The sequence below is a fragment of the Balaenoptera physalus genome (genome assembly GCF_965194825.1).
Source record: "Balaenoptera physalus genome assembly, chromosome: 2".
Lineage (NCBI taxonomy): Eukaryota > Metazoa > Chordata > Mammalia > Artiodactyla > Balaenopteridae > Balaenoptera > Balaenoptera physalus.
The window spans coordinates 73,765,672-73,780,941 of NC_138883.1; the positions used below are offsets into that span (position 1 = coordinate 73,765,672).

Genomic DNA, 15,270 nt, shown 5'->3' on the forward strand with positions numbered 1-15,270 from the left:
CTAGGAAGGCGGGTCGGCCGCGAAATAAACGGAACTCGAATTCTTCATGCAGCTGAGGAACTGTCGGCTAGCGGAACCTTCATTACCAGGGCCCTGTTTCCGCGGCTCAGCCGGCGCTCCGCCCAACGGAAGTGGCGGAGCCCGAGCTCTGCGCGAAGCGAATTGAATCACCCTGGTGACGGGAGGGGCGCGGAGCAACGCCCTTTCCGCCGGAAACGGGTTTCGGAGCCTCCACGTGCTGTCCCTCCCCCAACTCCGGCCCCGCAGCGGCGGCTCCCCTGCTGTCATGGAGCCCGCCGGCCTGGAACAGATCCTCCGGGAGCTGCTGCTGCCGGACACCGAGCGCATCCGCCGGGTATGGGGCCGGCGGGACCGGGCCAGGGCGAGCGGGGGCGTTGCGGTAACGGCCCGACTCTGACCCCCGGCTCTCCCCAGGCCACCGAGCAGCTCCAGATCGCTCTTAGGGACCCCGCCTCCCTGCGCGCGCTCTGCGAACTGCTGGCCTCGGCGGGCGACCCTCAGGTAAGGTTCCTGCCCCTTCCTGCTGAGTTTCCCATAGTACGCCACATGTCAAGCCCCAGCTCCTGCCCTCGGCAACTCTCTCAGCACCTTCTTGCCCGGACCCTCACGTGCCTGCTTCCTCGTCCCAGATCCGCCAGTTCGCGGCCGTACTGATCCGCAGACGACTGAGCACCGGCTGGCGACGGCTGGCAGCCGAACAACAGGAGAGGTGGGCGGGGCCAGGGGTGGGGCGGGGCCGGGCTGAGGCGGTTCTTGGGTACCAAATACTTGCCACCTGTGTTCCAGCATCAAGTCTCTGATCCTGACGGTCCTCCAGAGAGAGACAGAGTAAGTGCCTACCTGCCTCCTCTCAGGGCCCTAACTGACTCTAGGCTGAGAGCTTCTCAGGGTTTCTGCCTTCTTTTTCAGCTCCAGGCTGGCTCTTGTAGGGCAGGGACTTAGGTTCTAGACCAAGGGTGGAGGAACGACTCTCAAGCTGTATTAAAGATGAAACTTCTTGAGCGTGGGCTGTGATGGTCTGCCAAAGCCGAGTTGGAAGACAGAACTGAAATTCAGCATGAGTGAGGTCACCCTCACCACACTGCACACCCACTGTGCTGCTAGTGTCCCTCTGAGACGTTGTCTTCTGTGTCCCAACTTGGCAGAGGCCCTGTTCGCACACCTGGAGGTTTCTCTCGTGGCCACCGCATGGAGGCAGGGCCATCGCATACAGGGAAGGGTACTGGAGGGTGATTGGGGGTGGGGAATCTCTCCTGTTTGCAGGCATTCTGTGAGTCTTAGCCTGGCCCAGCTCTCAGCTACCGTTTTTCGAAAAGAAGGCCTGGAGGCCTGGCCTCAGCTCATGCAGCTTCTTCAGCACAGTATCCACAGCCTCCACGTCCCTGAGAGAGAGGTACTACCACATGGTTGGTGGGAGGAAGGGACCCAGAGGCTGGATAGACCATGTAAGCTTTTCCCTCTCAACCCCTCTTCCTGGGCAGATGGGGCTTTTGCTGCTAAGTGTGGTGGTGACCTCCCGGCCTGAGGCCTTCCAACCCCACCACCGGGAGCTTCTTCGGCTTCTGAATGAGACCCTTGGTGATGTGGGCTCTCCTGGGCTCCTCTTCTATTCCCTGCGCACTCTGACCACCATGGCCCCTTACCTTGGCACTGATGATGTGGTGAGATGTGGGCCCTCACCTTCCTGGCTTCCTACCCTCGGGCTTTCGTGTCCTCACCCTTGCGGGATGCAGAGCTACTTAAGATTCTTTCTCTGCTTTTTGTCCTGCCTAACAGTTGAGAGGGGATCCTGTGGGTGGCTTTGCCTAGGCTCCTGCTATGTGCAGGCTTCGAGGAAGCTGCCAGCTTCTGGGGCTGGAGATTAGGCTGCATCGTGCTCTCTGTGATTTAGCTCATCTTGTGTCCTCCAGCCTCTCGTGCGGATGTTGGTGCCCAAGCTCATCGTGGCCGTGCAGATTCTGATCCCTGTAGACGAGGTGAGGACATTCGGGTAGGAGCTCTGTTGGAAGGAGGGTGCAGGAGCATTCAGCCTGGTCCACTGAAGAAGAGCATAGTAACCCCGTGACTTCTCTGTCTGGCAGGCAAAGGCCTGTGAGGCCTTGGAGGCCCTGGATGAATTGCTGGAGTCAGAGTTGCCCATCATCACCTCCCACCTTTCAGAGGTCCTCACATTCTGCCTGGAGGTGAGCCTGGGGTCGGCACTGTCCCTGCTGCTTGTTCTGCTGGGAGTTTCCTTGCCGGTTTCTGATTCGAGTTGGTCTCTGGGCAGGTGGCTAGAAACGTGGCCCTGGGTGATGCAATACGTGTGCGTATTCTCTGCTGCCTCACTTTCTTGGTCAAAGTCAAGAGCAAGGTGAGTGCCTTCTGACACACATCGCCCCACTTCCATCTTCTTCTCCATCTCACTCTTGGAGCTTTCTGTCCATCTGGGGATATGTAAAGTACCATGGCTAAGATGTTCCAGGCTGGGCCTGGACTCAGCCCAGCTCTTGGCTGGGAGATTGGGAATCTCCTGCTGGACCCCCTGTGGCCTGGAAGGCTGAATTTCTAATGTGAGTCCATCTTGGGAACAGATTCTCAGGGACACCGTTCCATTCTCCCTTTTAAGGCCTTACTGAAGAATCGCCTCCTGCCACCCTTGCTGCACACCCTTTTCCCCATCATGGCTGCCGAGCCCCCCCTGGGTCAGCTGGATCCTGAGGACCAGGATTCAGAGGAGGAAGAGCTGGATGTTGAGCTGGTGGGGGAGACGCCCAAGCACTTTGCTGTTCAGGTGGGATGTGGGACAGGGGCTGGGGGCAGGGGTGTTAGGTCGTTGGGGGAGGTTGGGGGGCAGAGATGGAGTCCATCAAAGTCTCCCTGTCCTTTTCCAGGTCGTGGACATGCTGGCACTCCATTTGCCCCCTGAGAAGCTCTGTCCTCTGCTGGTAAGTGTGGCTTTGTCCTTCCAGTGCTCCTACCCCCGGGTTTGCCTAGCCTCCCGAGCCTGAGGATGTCTGGGCCCTGGTAGGTGTGGAAGGCCTGTTGCCGCAGGAACAGGCAGGCTCGTGCTGGGGTTTCAGGAGAGTGCCATCTGCTCCCCTAGATGCCCATGCTGGAAGAGGCTTTGCGGAGCCAGAGCCCATACCAGCGCAAGGCTGGCCTCCTGGTGCTGGCGGTGCTCTCGGATGGCGCCGGGGACCACATCAGGCAGAGGTATTTGTTCCCCTGTCTCGGAGTGAGGGTGGGCCATGGGGAGGAGGACCACACTGCCCACGGCGGTCCTGGTCTCCGCTTGTCCTTTGAGCCTAGTCATCACTAGTGTCTGCTCCCACACTCAAGTGTCCTGGTTTGGAAGATACCCCAGCTGTCAGGGTCAGCGGGTGGTGCTCACCATCTGGTGGCAGAAAGCCTTGGTTTTCCCAGGGGAAACAGCAGAAGGGCTCAGGCCAGGGATCTCAGGTCCTGCCCCTCAGACTCCATCCTCTTATCCTGCCCCATGCAGACTGCTGTCCCCACTGCTGCAGATCGTGTGCAGGAGCCTGGAGGATCCGTCACAGGTTGTGCGCAACGCTGCGCTCTTTGCCCTGGGCCAGTTCTCGGAGAACCTGCAGGTCCGCAAGGCCGGTGTGGGCAGCCACTGTTTCAGAGTCCCCACCTGTCCCAGAGACCAGCTTCCCCTCAGCCCCATCCCTCAGGCATCCCTGCTGCCATCGGTACTTAGGTGCGTGCCTTGCAGTTGAGCTGACTCAGGCCGCCTTTCTCCTTTCCCCAGCCCCACATTCGCAGCTATTCCGGGGAGGTGATGCCACTGCTCCTCGCCTACCTAAAGTCCGTGCCTCCTGGGTGCACACGTCACCTAGCCAAGGCCTGCTATGCTCTGGAGAACTTCGTGGAGAACCTAGGTGGCGATGCCCTTTGGGGGTATGAGGGAGGGGACGGGGCTGTCGCTTTGGCTGAAGGGGGCAGGAGGTGCAGCTCCACGAACCACTGCCCGTGGTGGGGAGAGGGATGTGGCAGGGCCACAAGGAGGGTCGGCCTGGAGGCAGGTAGGAGGCCTGGGTTGGTTGGTAGAGGGGTGCCCGTTCCCACAGGGCCTGAAGTGCAGCACTACCTTACGGAGCTCATGGAGTGTATGTTGCAGCCTCTGAGGAACCCCAGCAGCTCCCGGGCCAAGGAGCTGGCTGTGAGCGCCCTGGGGGCCATTGGTGAGTCAGAGGCAGGAGGCGGGAGCATGGGTTCACTCCGGGTGCCTGCGGCAGGTGGTCCCTGCTCACTCTCCAGCTCTGATTCTGTCCTTCCATGCTGCAGCCACGGCTGCCCAGGCCTCCATGCTGCCCTACTTCCCCACCATCGTGGAGCACCTGCGGGAATTCCTGTTGACAGGCCATGAGGACCTTCAGCCTGTGCGGATCCAGAGCCTGGGTGAGCGAGGGACTCCTAGGCGGGCTTCCCAGTGCTGGGGAAGGGCCGATGCTCACCTGTCGTTCTCGAGATCGCCCCGGGGCAGCACAGGTGTCTTCCTGCGCTCGCACCGTACCCAGGAGTAGAAGGGATTTCTGAATTTCCCCCCCACTCCGCCCAGCTATCTCTGGTCCCTTAGGCCTTGGCCCTGCACACCTCTGGCCTAGTGCCTCATCCTGGTGCTAACCGAGCCCTTGGCTCTGCAGAGACACTTGGGGTGCTGGCGCGAGCAGTAGGGGAGCCCATGAGGCCCCTGGCTGAGGAATGCTGCCAGCTGGGGCTGGGCCTGTGTGACCAGGTAGACGACCCTGACTTGCGGCGCTGCACGTGAGTGAGCCCTCACCCCGCCCCCACCCAGACCCCAGTCCTCCGGTTCTGGACCATGGGTTCCCCGGGTTCCCCGGGTTCCCCCGTCCTGTCTGGCTACAGCAGGTAGGACTATAAAGCTTCCGCCTGTCTCCGCCAGGTACAGCCTGTTTGCAGCCTTATCGGGGCTGATGGGTGAGAGCCTCGCTCCCCACCTGCCACGAATCACCACACTCATGCTGTTGTCACTGCGTTCCACCGAGGGCATTGTGGTGAGCACACAGGGTGGGCTGGGCCAGTTGGGGACGGCCAGGGCTGGGATGGGATCTCTCTCCTGGGCCCAGCTGAGCCAAAGTCCCTGCTGTGCCTCCCCATTCCAGCCTCAGTACAATGGAAGCAGCACCTTCCTTCTGTTTGACGACGAGCGCGGTGGGGAGGAAGAGGAGGAGCTCGCGGAGGAGGACGAGGAAGAGGAGGATGACTCAGAGATCTCAGGGTGCGGAGGGTGCCATTCTGGTCTGGGGGATCCTGGCTTGGACAGGGGCCCAGGGCCAGCTCTGCTTCTACGGGCGCCTGATTGCTGCTGCCTCCCCACCTTACTCTAGGTACAGCGTGGAAAACGCCTTCTTCGATGAGAAGGAAGACGCCTGTGCTGCGCTGGGGGAGATCTCTGTGAATGCCAGGTGAGCACTGGCCTCTTCCTTGGCACTGGGAACCTCTCCTGGGAGCCCCTTCCCCATGGTGGTGTGTCTGTCCACAGTGTGGCCTTCCTTCCCTACATGGAGACTGTCTTTGAAGAAGTGTTCACACTGCTGGAGGTGAGTGGGGCGGGGGGCGGGGGGCGGGGCGGGTGAGGTCTGGGGGCTAGGAGCTGTGCCGGCCCTGCATGCAGCACACACGTCCTGCCCCTTCTCGTGCTGCAGTGCCCTCACCTGAACGTGCGGAAGGCAGCCCATGAGGCCCTGGGTCAGTTTTGCTGTGCGCTGCACAAAGCCTGTCAAAGCTGCCCCTCGGAACCCAACACTGCTGGTGAGAAGGCGAGGCCGGGTCCAGGCTGGGGCCTCTGGAAGCAGGGGGTGGGTGGGGAGGGGGCAGGGGCTGACCAAGGCTTCAGCCAATCGTGTCCCCAGCTCTGCAGGCCGCGCTGGCCCGGGTGGTGCCATCCTACGTGCGGGCAGTGAACGGGGAGCGGGAGCGCCAGGTGGTGATGGCCGTGCTGTCGGCCCTGACGGCAGTGTTGCGCGGCTCTGGGAGCGTGGCGTTGCAGCCCCCCGGGCGGCTTGCTGAGCTCTGCCACGCACTCAAGGCTGTGCTGCAGAGGAAGGTGAGGGGCCGGCGGGCTGCAGGGTGAGGAGGTGGCCCAGCCTTGGGTGGGGCTAGCCAGAGGCTACCAGTCCAGCTTCCCCCTCCTTCCACCCATGGAAAGGAGAAGGGGCAGGAGAGCCCAGACTGAGCTGAGCGCCCTCTTTCTGCAGACAGCTTGTCAGGACACCGACCAGGAGGAGGATGAGGACCAGGTAAGAGCTACGGGTGCAGACTGGGACCAGGCAGCCCAGTTGGTCTCCACGGGGCGGGGTGGACAGCGTGCTTGGCGTGGCTTGGGGGTACGGGGCTTGCTAAAAGATTGGTAGTGGCTCGGAACAACCAACCCCACTCCCACTAAGGCAGTGGGTGTTCAAGGAAGGCTTCCTGGAGGTGGGGATTCGGGGTAGGCTTGGATTGATAGTGGGAGTAGGACGACCAGGAGGGAAAGCTGGGCTGCAAACAAACCCAGCCTGGAAGGGGCCAGTCCTGTCAACCAAGGGCAGCCCTCAGGGAGACCACCTGCAGCCGTGGAGGAGTACGGTGGGAGGTGCCCCCAGTCTTAGAGCTGGCCCTGGTGTCCAGCCTCTGACCTGGCCCTGCAGGCTGAATACGACGCCATGTTGCTGGAGCATGCTGGTGAGGCCATCCCTGCCCTGGCCACTGCGGCCGGGGGAGATGCCTTTGCCCCCTTCTTTGCCGGCTTCCTGCCATTATTGCTCTGCAAGACGGTGAGTGCTCTGTCCTCTGGCTTCGAGCCCCGTTCCGCCTGTGCCCCCTGTGCCCAGTTCCCCACTTTGTCCCAGTCCCAGGCTGACTCGCACTCCTCCCCCCACCAGAAACAGGGCTGCACAGTGGCAGAGAAGTCCTTTGCGGTGGGGACGCTGGCGGAGTCCATTCAGGGCCTGGGTGCCGCCTCGGCCCAGTTTGTGTCCAGGCTGCTCCCCGTGCTGTTGAGCACTGCCCGGGAGGCGGACCCCGAGGTGCGGAGCAATGCCGTCTTTGGGCTGGGCGTGCTGGCAGAGCACGGGGGTCGCCCTGCCCAGGAGTATCCTCGGCTTGCAGGAGGGGGCCCAGATGGGGTTGGGAGGGTGTCCCTGGGGTTCGGGATGGGAGCAGTCTCCCCGCGTGCCTGTTCCTTGACTGTGGACCAGACACTTCCCCAAGCTGCTGGGGCTCCTGCTGCCCCTCCTGGCGAGGGAGCGCCATGATCGTGTCCATGACAACATCTGTGGGGCACTTGCCCGCCTGCTGATGGCCAGTCCCACGAGGAAACCAGAGCCCCAGGTGAGGGGTGGGGGCATCAGGCAGGGCCAGGGAGCTGAGGAGGGTGCAGGGCTGGAGGCCAGAGTCTTCTTTGTGTTCAGGTGCTGGCTGCCCTGCTGCACGCCCTGCCACTGAAGGAGGATTTGGAGGAGTGGGTCACCTTAGGGCACCTCTTCAGCTTCCTGTACCAGAGCAGCCCTGACCAGGTAACCCCAATGCTGGGGCCCTTAGAGGGGGCTTGATGCTCCACTCTCATTGACAGGCAGGGTTGGCATCAGTTTAAGCTGCTCTTCTCGGCTTTCTTGTTGGTGTGCAAGCATTGGCAGCCAAGGCGTTTAATGGGAGAGGAGGGGCTTCCTCTCACCACGTAGCATTTTTCCTCAGGGAGGTTTCATTTCCACCCTCTGGTCTGAGCCAGAAGTCACAGCTTTCCTAGGCTGATTTCCTAGACCAGCCTCTTTCAGACTGTGCTCCACGGAGCCTGGGTCCTTTGGGCCACCCCACCATCCTTTCCAGTCAGAGCAGCTCTGCTTTCTGAATGAGATTTGTCTGCATCAAGTGGCTAGCTTTGGGACTCATGTCCCAGTGCTCTTGTGTCCATCACCTTTGTCTTGCATCTTCGCAGACTACTGTGTGGGTGGAGCTCCTGAGTGTCTGGGCTTCTTTTGGTCTTGAGGCCGTGATTTCAAATACCTTTGGTCACAGTCTCATGCTCTCCAAAAAAAAACAAAAAACAAAAAACATTACTACCACCCTGTTTCAGGGTTCTTCTCATGGTTCACAGTTGTTTGGCGTGTGTGTTAATCAGCATCGCTCAAACAGCCCAGGTGGGAGACTGCCTCTCTGGGGCTCCTACCACCCACCCCAGTGCTGGGGCCCAGGGGTGCTTCTGCCCCCTGAGTCAGCCCTGCTTTCCCCACAGGTTGTAGATGTGGCTCCAGAGCTCCTGCGCATTTGCAGCCTCATCCTGGCCGAGAACAAGGTCCCACCAGGTGAGGGTGGCAGCTGTGGGCAGGGCTGGGGGGAGGCGGGGAGCAGCAGGGCTCAGGGGGCCGGGGGCAGCTAGGGATGGGGGGCCAGCCCTCCCCAGACTCCTCCCCCTTCACTCTCCACCCAGACACCAAGGCGTCGCTGCTGCTGCTCCTCAAGTTCTTGGCCAGACAGCACGCTGACAGCTTCCATTCAGCACTGGGCTCCCTGCCTGGCAACAAGGCCCAGGAGCTCCAGGCCATCCTGGGCCTCACCTAGACTGCGGGCTGCCGCTGGGCCAGAGAGAACAGAGCCTGCCCACGCCCGAGACCAGCTCTCAGCCCAGTTCCAGCTCACGCCTTACCAAAGATTCTGGGCCTGGGCCTCATACCCACTTGGAGTCTCAGCCCTACCTGCTGCCTTACAGGGGTGTCCCCTAGGGCTGGGTCTGTAGTGCTGTGGGACAATACAAACGGAGTCATGACACCATTCTGTAATAAAGGCAGTTTATTTTCTGCTTGAACAGTAGCTCTGGGAGCAGGCAGGATAGAGATCCGTGTTCAGAAGTGAGGCAGGACATTGTTTAACGTAGCGGGTTCCCTGGCAGCTTTGTAAATTGGCTCTAACCGCAGTGGAATCGGGGCCCTGGCTGGATCAGGAGGCGCCCATATGGCTCCTCTTGTTTCACACAAAGGATCTGCTGTGCAGCAAGCACTGGTCAAGAGGGGAGGAGAGGGCTGGTCAGAGGAGAGGGTCCCTACAGCAGCCTCTGGCCTGTGTGTCCACTCCCCGCCCCCCACACAGGCACACACGTTCCTCGCTCACCCAGGAGCAGGTAGAAGACTCGGGCGGCCACCCTGCGGGGACTGAGAGGTGGCACCAGGCTGCTGAAGTCAGGCTCCCTGTTGGCCTGCAGCTCCCGTGCCACTGCCCTGTGGGGGTCAAGAACTGTGAGCTGAGGCTGCAGCGCAGGCCACCCACAGAGGCACGCCCTTCCTGGTACCTGTGCACAGCCTCCAGCGAGAGCGGCTCAGGCTCTGGGGGCAGCTCCACAGGCAGCTCCACAGGCACCTCAGGGAGCTCAGGCACCACGGGCAATGCAGGGGCTTCTGGCAGCTCCGCCTCAGGCCAGGGCCTAGGAGAACACGGGAGTTGGGTGGAGCAGGGAAGGTGGCAGCTGTGACAGTGACGAGGGGCACACCCATCCTAGCTGGGGCTGCTGCTTACCACCGTTCTTCTAGGGGGACGAGGCTGATGCGGGGCTTCTCCTCCTCAGCCGCTTCTAGGGAGATCTCTGTCAGGGAGAGGGCAAGGTCCTGAGTGGGTTTGTTTGCATCTGAGCGGTTGGGATTTTGGGGCCACCTGGTCCACCTGGGTGCCCGAGCTGGCAGTGACTTGTTAAAAAGCACCCAGGGGGTGGGGGGAGGGGATGAAGAGTCTCAGTCTGTGCTTCCCTATGTTAAGTGCGCTGACAAGAACTGTCAGCAGTGGGGGCACCAGGTTTCTGGCACAGTGGTCAGGGTGGTGGTCTCCGCCGTCCCTTCTCCAGGTACTTACCTGAAGGCAGCATGAGGGGCCCACTGGGCTCCAGGGCCTCCCTCAGGACCTGGAGATGAGAGAAAGAGAACTAAGACCCCAAGCATCACAGAAGCACCGGGGGCAGGGGTGAAGCAGGCCTAGCCCTGAACCAGCCTGGCTGGGACCTGGTGCCCATGGCTCACGTGGGCAGAAAAAAGCAGCCTGTTGGAGCTCAGGCAAGGCAGGAAGGAGTGAGGGTGCCGTTACCTCGATAGCGCTCGGAGTTTCAGCCTTTCTCCTTTCCTCCTCAGCTTCCTCCTCCTCAAGCTCCGGGGGCGGCCTTCTCCGGAGTGCTAGCGGGAGTGGCTGGGCACAGTGGGTCCAGAAAGCCAGCAGTTCTTGGGGTAGCCGGCCAGCTGAGGACGGGGCAGCAGGGAGAGGGTTTGAGGCGTGAGGAACACCAAGAGTGAGGGATAGGGGTTCAGAGAATCCCACACACCAGCTCCCACCATTCCTCACAGTGAGTCGGGGTTCGGAACAGCTCTGCGGGGCTCGTGATCATCCTCTCAGGAGGCTGCACCATTGGCTGTGTGGTGGGAAAGGCCGGAAGCCCGGTTAGGAAGGAGCCACTGCCCCTTATCCACCTGCAGTGCCTTGTTCCAGGGCCTCTGGCCTTCTAGCTCTTTCAGGCTCATGCTCCTGCCTGCTCTGCTCGTTGCTAAAAGGACTTTCAACTGATGCCCTGGGATGTGCTAGGCGGGGTAATGAAGTGGTATGTGGGCAAACCCCCAACATGTGCACTTTGGGGACTGTTCTCAAGGCTCCCCCCAGGAGTTTAGGAGGCCCGACGTGCACCTGCCTCCCTCCATCCCTCCAGAGCCTGGGCTGTACTCACACACTCCCGGCAGTGGGCTCTGGTTTGCATTTGTTCCTGGAATTCCTTCCGGGGGATCTGGGTCTCCCGGTCCCAGAATAATAACCGGCGGCGACGGCGGCGGCGAGCAGGTGGGGGGACTGGGGGCCTCCTCCGCTGAGGGGGGAGGGGAGGTGGGAGCAAGGCTACCCGTTACTCCTTTCCCTGTGGTCCTCGTGGACTGCAGACAGGTCCCAGCCTGCCGTCCCTAGCGGTGCCCCGGGAGGGGGCTTGGGTGGGGCCTCTGGGAGCGGGTGCAGCTCCCACCCTGTATGAGGTGCCCATCCGGATAAAATGGGGTGTGGACAGGGGCACCTTTTACTAATTTGCTCAAAGGCCTGTGGAAGCTAGCAGTGGCCTTCGGCTTGGGGAAACTGAAAATGGGTGAGCAGGTCTGGCAGAGGAGGGCGAAAAGGAGGCGGCTTGGAGGAGCATTACTCACCTCTGGGCTAGGTGGGGCTGGCAGACGCAGCTCCGGCGGGGGGGTTATCTCTGCAAAAACACTCGAGGTCCCAGCTCTGCCCCACACCCTTTGCCCTCAGAGCCACCCAGGCGAGATGCTAGAGAGTCCTCCCTTCAGCAAGTTAGAATACGGGGCCACTGTCTGCAGCAGCTGTGCAGGGACCCCCGGGAAGGACCCTGGCACGCCAGGTACTCACCAGGAAGCAAGACCTCGGGCTCCCAGCCTGGTGGCTTCAGCTCTTCAGGGGCCAGGACCTCAGCCGGAAGTAGCTCTGCAGCCTCCTCCACCCTGAGGGGAAATAGGCAAGAGAATGAAGATACCCTCCCAGCAATGACCCCTACCTGGCCCAGGGGTACCTGGCCCAGGGGTTCCTGCCCTTACTCTGCAAGAGCTAGAGGTGAGGGCGGGGGCAGGAGCTCCTCTTTGTACTCTGCGAAGAGAAGGTCAGAGCTCAGAACACAGAAGAGATGGGAACACTGCGCAGCCCAGACTGCCCGTGCCGGGGGTCTGACCATCCAGCACCGGGCGGGCCCTACGCGGCCGGATGGACCTGCCTAGCCGACGTTCCTCTAACAAGATGGCTTCCTCCTCCTCTGCGATCAGCAGGTCCAATTCCCGGCGGCTGACCTCTGGGAGTTCCCGTTCACCCTGTCAGGAGAGGGAGAACCAAGGCGAGGGGACTCAATTCCATTTCTGTCTGAGAGACATGCCACAGGGCTAGGCCAGACCGAGGAAGCCCGTGGGTGCTACGGCGCTGGGGGCAGTGGTGGGGAAACGGAGGTGGAGAAGGCAGGACTCTGGGGGCAGAAAGAAGCAGATGCAGGGAGGCTGGGCCATCAGAAGCAGGACTCGGGCCTCAGGCTCCATGTGCAGGGGGTCAGCTCACCTCAATCTTTAGCATACGTATGGGCTCCGCCTCCAGGAGCGTGATGGCCTCGGGAGACGGTGCAGTGATCAGAATCCTTTCTGGAGGGGAGGGAAGTCACACCAGCCCCTGTTTCTTTCCAAGTCCCACCACCCATGTGGTAAGACAAAAGCATGGACTCTGGAGTCAAGTCCACCTGAGTTCTAGTCAGGCCCCGGCTAGTCACTGGCAAGCTGACCCAGGACACATCGCTTAACCACTATGGGCTTCACTTTCCTTATCTGTAAACTGGGGATAATTCTGATCTCATAGGACTCTTGTGAGCAGTGACGACATTATACACATACAGTGCCCCTCACAGGGCCTCGCTCCTGAAAGAAGCTCAAAGACAGTGATTTCTTCAGCTCTTGGACGTTCCTCTGCCTCTCACCAAAAAGAAGGCTCTCACTGCTCACCTGGCTCTATAGGAACTTCAGGAGGGATCTCTTCAAGAACTCTCTCTGGGATCACAGCTTCTAGGAGGTGTCGAATCTTCGGGGAGGGATTGGGGACAAAAGATAGGGTTCAGCTTCAGCGCCCTGCTTCCCCACTTTCACAACCTTATTCAGACAATGGACAGTGATAGCCCTTTATGCCTAATTCTGTGGCACTGACAGCAGCATGCAGTGAACCCACTCACCATCCGGTTTCCTTTCCTCCCATTCCTGCCCCCACCCAATCATCTAGACTGTGTTAATTTGTCTGTGAAAGAAGTACTGCATCCTTATGTCAAGTGTTGGGGACAGAGGGAACAGAAAAGATTCTTGATCTTAAGGACTATATGGTCTAGTGGGGAGACGAGTTTGTATACGACCCCAGCAAGAGCCAGCCAAAGGATGCTGTACACCCGAAACTAGCACAACACTGTAAATCAACTACACTTCAATAAAAGTTGTTTTGAAAAACAAAATAAATTAATTAAAAAAAAAAAAGAGTCAACACAAAGGACAAACAAAGCCCTAGTGATGTGCTGAGTTCTAGAACAACGTTTGGTTCTGGCCGGGAGTGGTATAAAGACTTGATGGAAAAGAGTAGCAATTGAGCGAGGACTGTAAGAGAACAAGGGGTGACCATTATGGCCTAGGGAAACAGCAAAAGCAAAGAAGTAAATGTGGCATCTTTGCGGCATAGGGGCCAGGCTGGTGTCTGGGAGCCAAAGATGCCCAGGGGATGTGCTGAGAGATGTCTAGGGATGGCTACCTCTGGACCAGGGTATGGAGAGCCTTAAATGCTAGTATTCTGTTGGCAGTGGGGAGCCACTGAAGGAAGGAAGTAATACTGTCTAAGCTGTAGGGGTGTTAGGAATGGATGGACAAGGACATGGGAAACCCAGTGCCGAGGGACACTGAGGGCGTGGATTGGGGGCTTGGTTCTTGGAATGGTGTGGAGACAATAGCTGCCTCTAGGTTGGTCCTGAATAGGTAAGTGCAGCAGGCTTGTGTGGATGGGTCCACCATGGCAATTGCACTGCAATGACTTCTGTGGGGCAGAGCTGTAGCAGGCTCCCATCCCACCCCCACCCTAGTGTCAGACTGGCAACTCATCAGTCTGAGGTGTCCAGGGGGAATGAGACCTACCTGAGGGATATTCAAGGGACTGGGCAGTCTGGGTTCCACAGACATCATCCCAAAAAAGGGGTCTGGAGCAGCTTCCAGAGTCTCCATCCTGGCCAGGTGATTAGGCAGTAGCAGGCTGGGTCTGAGGGAGAATGGGGGCTGTCAAGGACTGAGGCCAAGCAGGGAGGTTCCCTTCCAAAGACTGGGTGGTCCCAGTCCCAGGGACACACTCACAGCTCAGCCTCCACCATATCAATGCGGATCTGCAGCTGGGCCCGGTGCAGGCGCTCCAGGATGTGCTGGATGTCCTCTGCGGGCAGGGAGGGCAAGATATGGCGCCAGCCCATGGGAGGACCACTCAGCTCTGCCCCACCTCAGAGCCTTCTAGCCTTACCTACAAGGTACTGGCATTGTTGAGAGTAGACCCGAATGACGCCGATCTGGAGCTGGGCTGAGAGGTAAAGGGAGAAGCGGGGCCGCGGCAGACCTGGCAGCGGGGGCTGCACTCGTACCAGCACGTAATTGAGGATTTCCTCGCTGGGGGAACGACGCGCCCTGATCACCGCTGCGCCAAAGACCAGCCCCACAGCCCAGCGTAATCCATCCCCTAACCCACAATGGCCCCAGGCCACTCTTGGCCTTTTCTGGGCCTTACCAGGTCTTCACCACGTTCACCTTCAGGTATTCGCGCTTCACCAACCGGGTGCCGCGCGTTGCTGCCAGCCTGGAAGAAGGACGAGGAGTGAGGATGGAGGAGAAGCCCTCAGGCTGGGATCCCTGGGCGCCCCTCCCGGTGCGCCCACCCTGGCTCAGCCCTCCCTTACCAGATGGTGGCGAAGCAGCCCGTGTGGCGCTGAAGCACGCTGGGATAGTAGAACATGGTCCCTCTGGGGTTGCACCCTCGTCTACACCACTCTTCCGTTCGGATCTCAGTCCGAATTCTTCAGGGCACAGGATTTTCCAACACCGTCGGAGAGAAGGATGTGGACAAGCGGCGCAGCGAGTGCACCCAGAATGCCAAATAAACGAACCGATAAACGATGGGTGGATAAACGATTAAGGGGATAAGTAAATGGAGACGCACACCGGATACACAGGAGCAGGGACACCCTCTCCGTCCGCCCTGAGCCGGTTCGCACGCTGCGTGGGTGCTTCGTACTTACTGGAGCCTCGCGGGTTGGGTTCCAGATTGGAGATGCTCAGCTCCGCGACGGGAAGCCCAAGCTGCGACCCAGACCAGGTCCGGAGAGAGAACGGGTGTCCTCCGCAGAGAAGCCGGTCTCTCGGCCTTTGCACAGCTTCGGCCCCTGCCCGGTCCCGCTGCTGCAAGGCTAGATCCCGCCGCAGGGAGCTCGTGCTCGGCGCCTCTCTCCTCATTAGATGGCGGCGGCCCCCAGAGCAGCCAATGGGGAACAGGGTCAGCTTGGGGGCACTCGCTGCAGGGTGCCAAGTAGGCTGCCTGGTTGGAGGCCACAGGGGGCTCCCGAGGCAGGCAGCGAACCAATGGGAAGAACCCTGCACACGCGCGGGGGGTGGGGTGGGGTGGGGTGGGGCGGGGGGGGGGGCATTGTGAGGTGTCCCGACCAATGGGCTCTCGTCCTCGCCTGGG

The 15,270-nt window shown here is 60.4% G+C and overlaps 2 protein-coding genes across 3 annotated transcripts; one reads left to right on the top strand and one right to left on the bottom strand.

Moving 5' to 3' along the window:
• The first annotated feature begins 80 nt into the window (after window positions 1-80).
• On the top strand, window positions 81-8,796 carry IPO4 (importin 4). 2 transcript variants are annotated; one of them, XM_082449249.1, is made up of 30 exons: window positions 81-355; window positions 436-522; window positions 651-730; window positions 808-849; window positions 1,285-1,414; window positions 1,503-1,682; window positions 1,932-1,997; window positions 2,103-2,204; window positions 2,291-2,374; window positions 2,630-2,794; window positions 2,895-2,948; window positions 3,107-3,216; window positions 3,506-3,614; window positions 3,776-3,905; window positions 4,095-4,208; window positions 4,312-4,425; window positions 4,671-4,791; window positions 4,931-5,042; window positions 5,151-5,266; window positions 5,376-5,453; window positions 5,531-5,588; window positions 5,694-5,799; window positions 5,901-6,094; window positions 6,246-6,287; window positions 6,678-6,803; window positions 6,912-7,120; window positions 7,227-7,359; window positions 7,440-7,544; window positions 8,261-8,330; window positions 8,456-8,796. In XM_082449249.1, exons 1-30 carry the CDS (start codon window positions 287-289, stop codon window positions 8,584-8,586), a joined length of 3,237 nt encoding a protein of 1,078 aa, XP_082305375.1. In that variant the 5' UTR covers window positions 81-286; the 3' UTR covers window positions 8,587-8,796. The 2 variants fall into 2 exon arrangements, 1 of the variants encoding a protein (XP_082305375.1); XR_014260446.1 differs by lacking the exons at window positions 7,440-7,544; window positions 8,261-8,330; window positions 8,456-8,796 and having other exon boundaries at window positions 6,658-6,803.
• REC8 (REC8 meiotic recombination protein) lies at window positions 8,797-15,224 on the bottom strand. The gene is made up of 20 exons (XM_082449278.1): window positions 14,825-15,224; window positions 14,486-14,602; window positions 14,317-14,385; window positions 14,056-14,198; window positions 13,896-13,971; window positions 13,683-13,803; window positions 12,522-12,597; window positions 12,088-12,167; window positions 11,738-11,849; window positions 11,583-11,631; window positions 11,398-11,489; window positions 11,181-11,230; window positions 10,721-10,855; window positions 10,345-10,411; window positions 10,093-10,241; window positions 9,865-9,913; window positions 9,535-9,601; window positions 9,311-9,442; window positions 9,133-9,239; window positions 8,797-9,021 (listed from the first exon to the last, which is right to left on the bottom strand). The coding sequence occupies exons 2-20, from the start codon at window positions 14,539-14,541 to the stop codon at window positions 8,930-8,932; spliced, it is 1,722 nt and encodes a 573-aa protein (XP_082305404.1). The 5' UTR covers window positions 14,542-14,602; window positions 14,825-15,224; the 3' UTR covers window positions 8,797-8,929.
• Window positions 15,225-15,270: the final 46 nt, after the last annotated feature.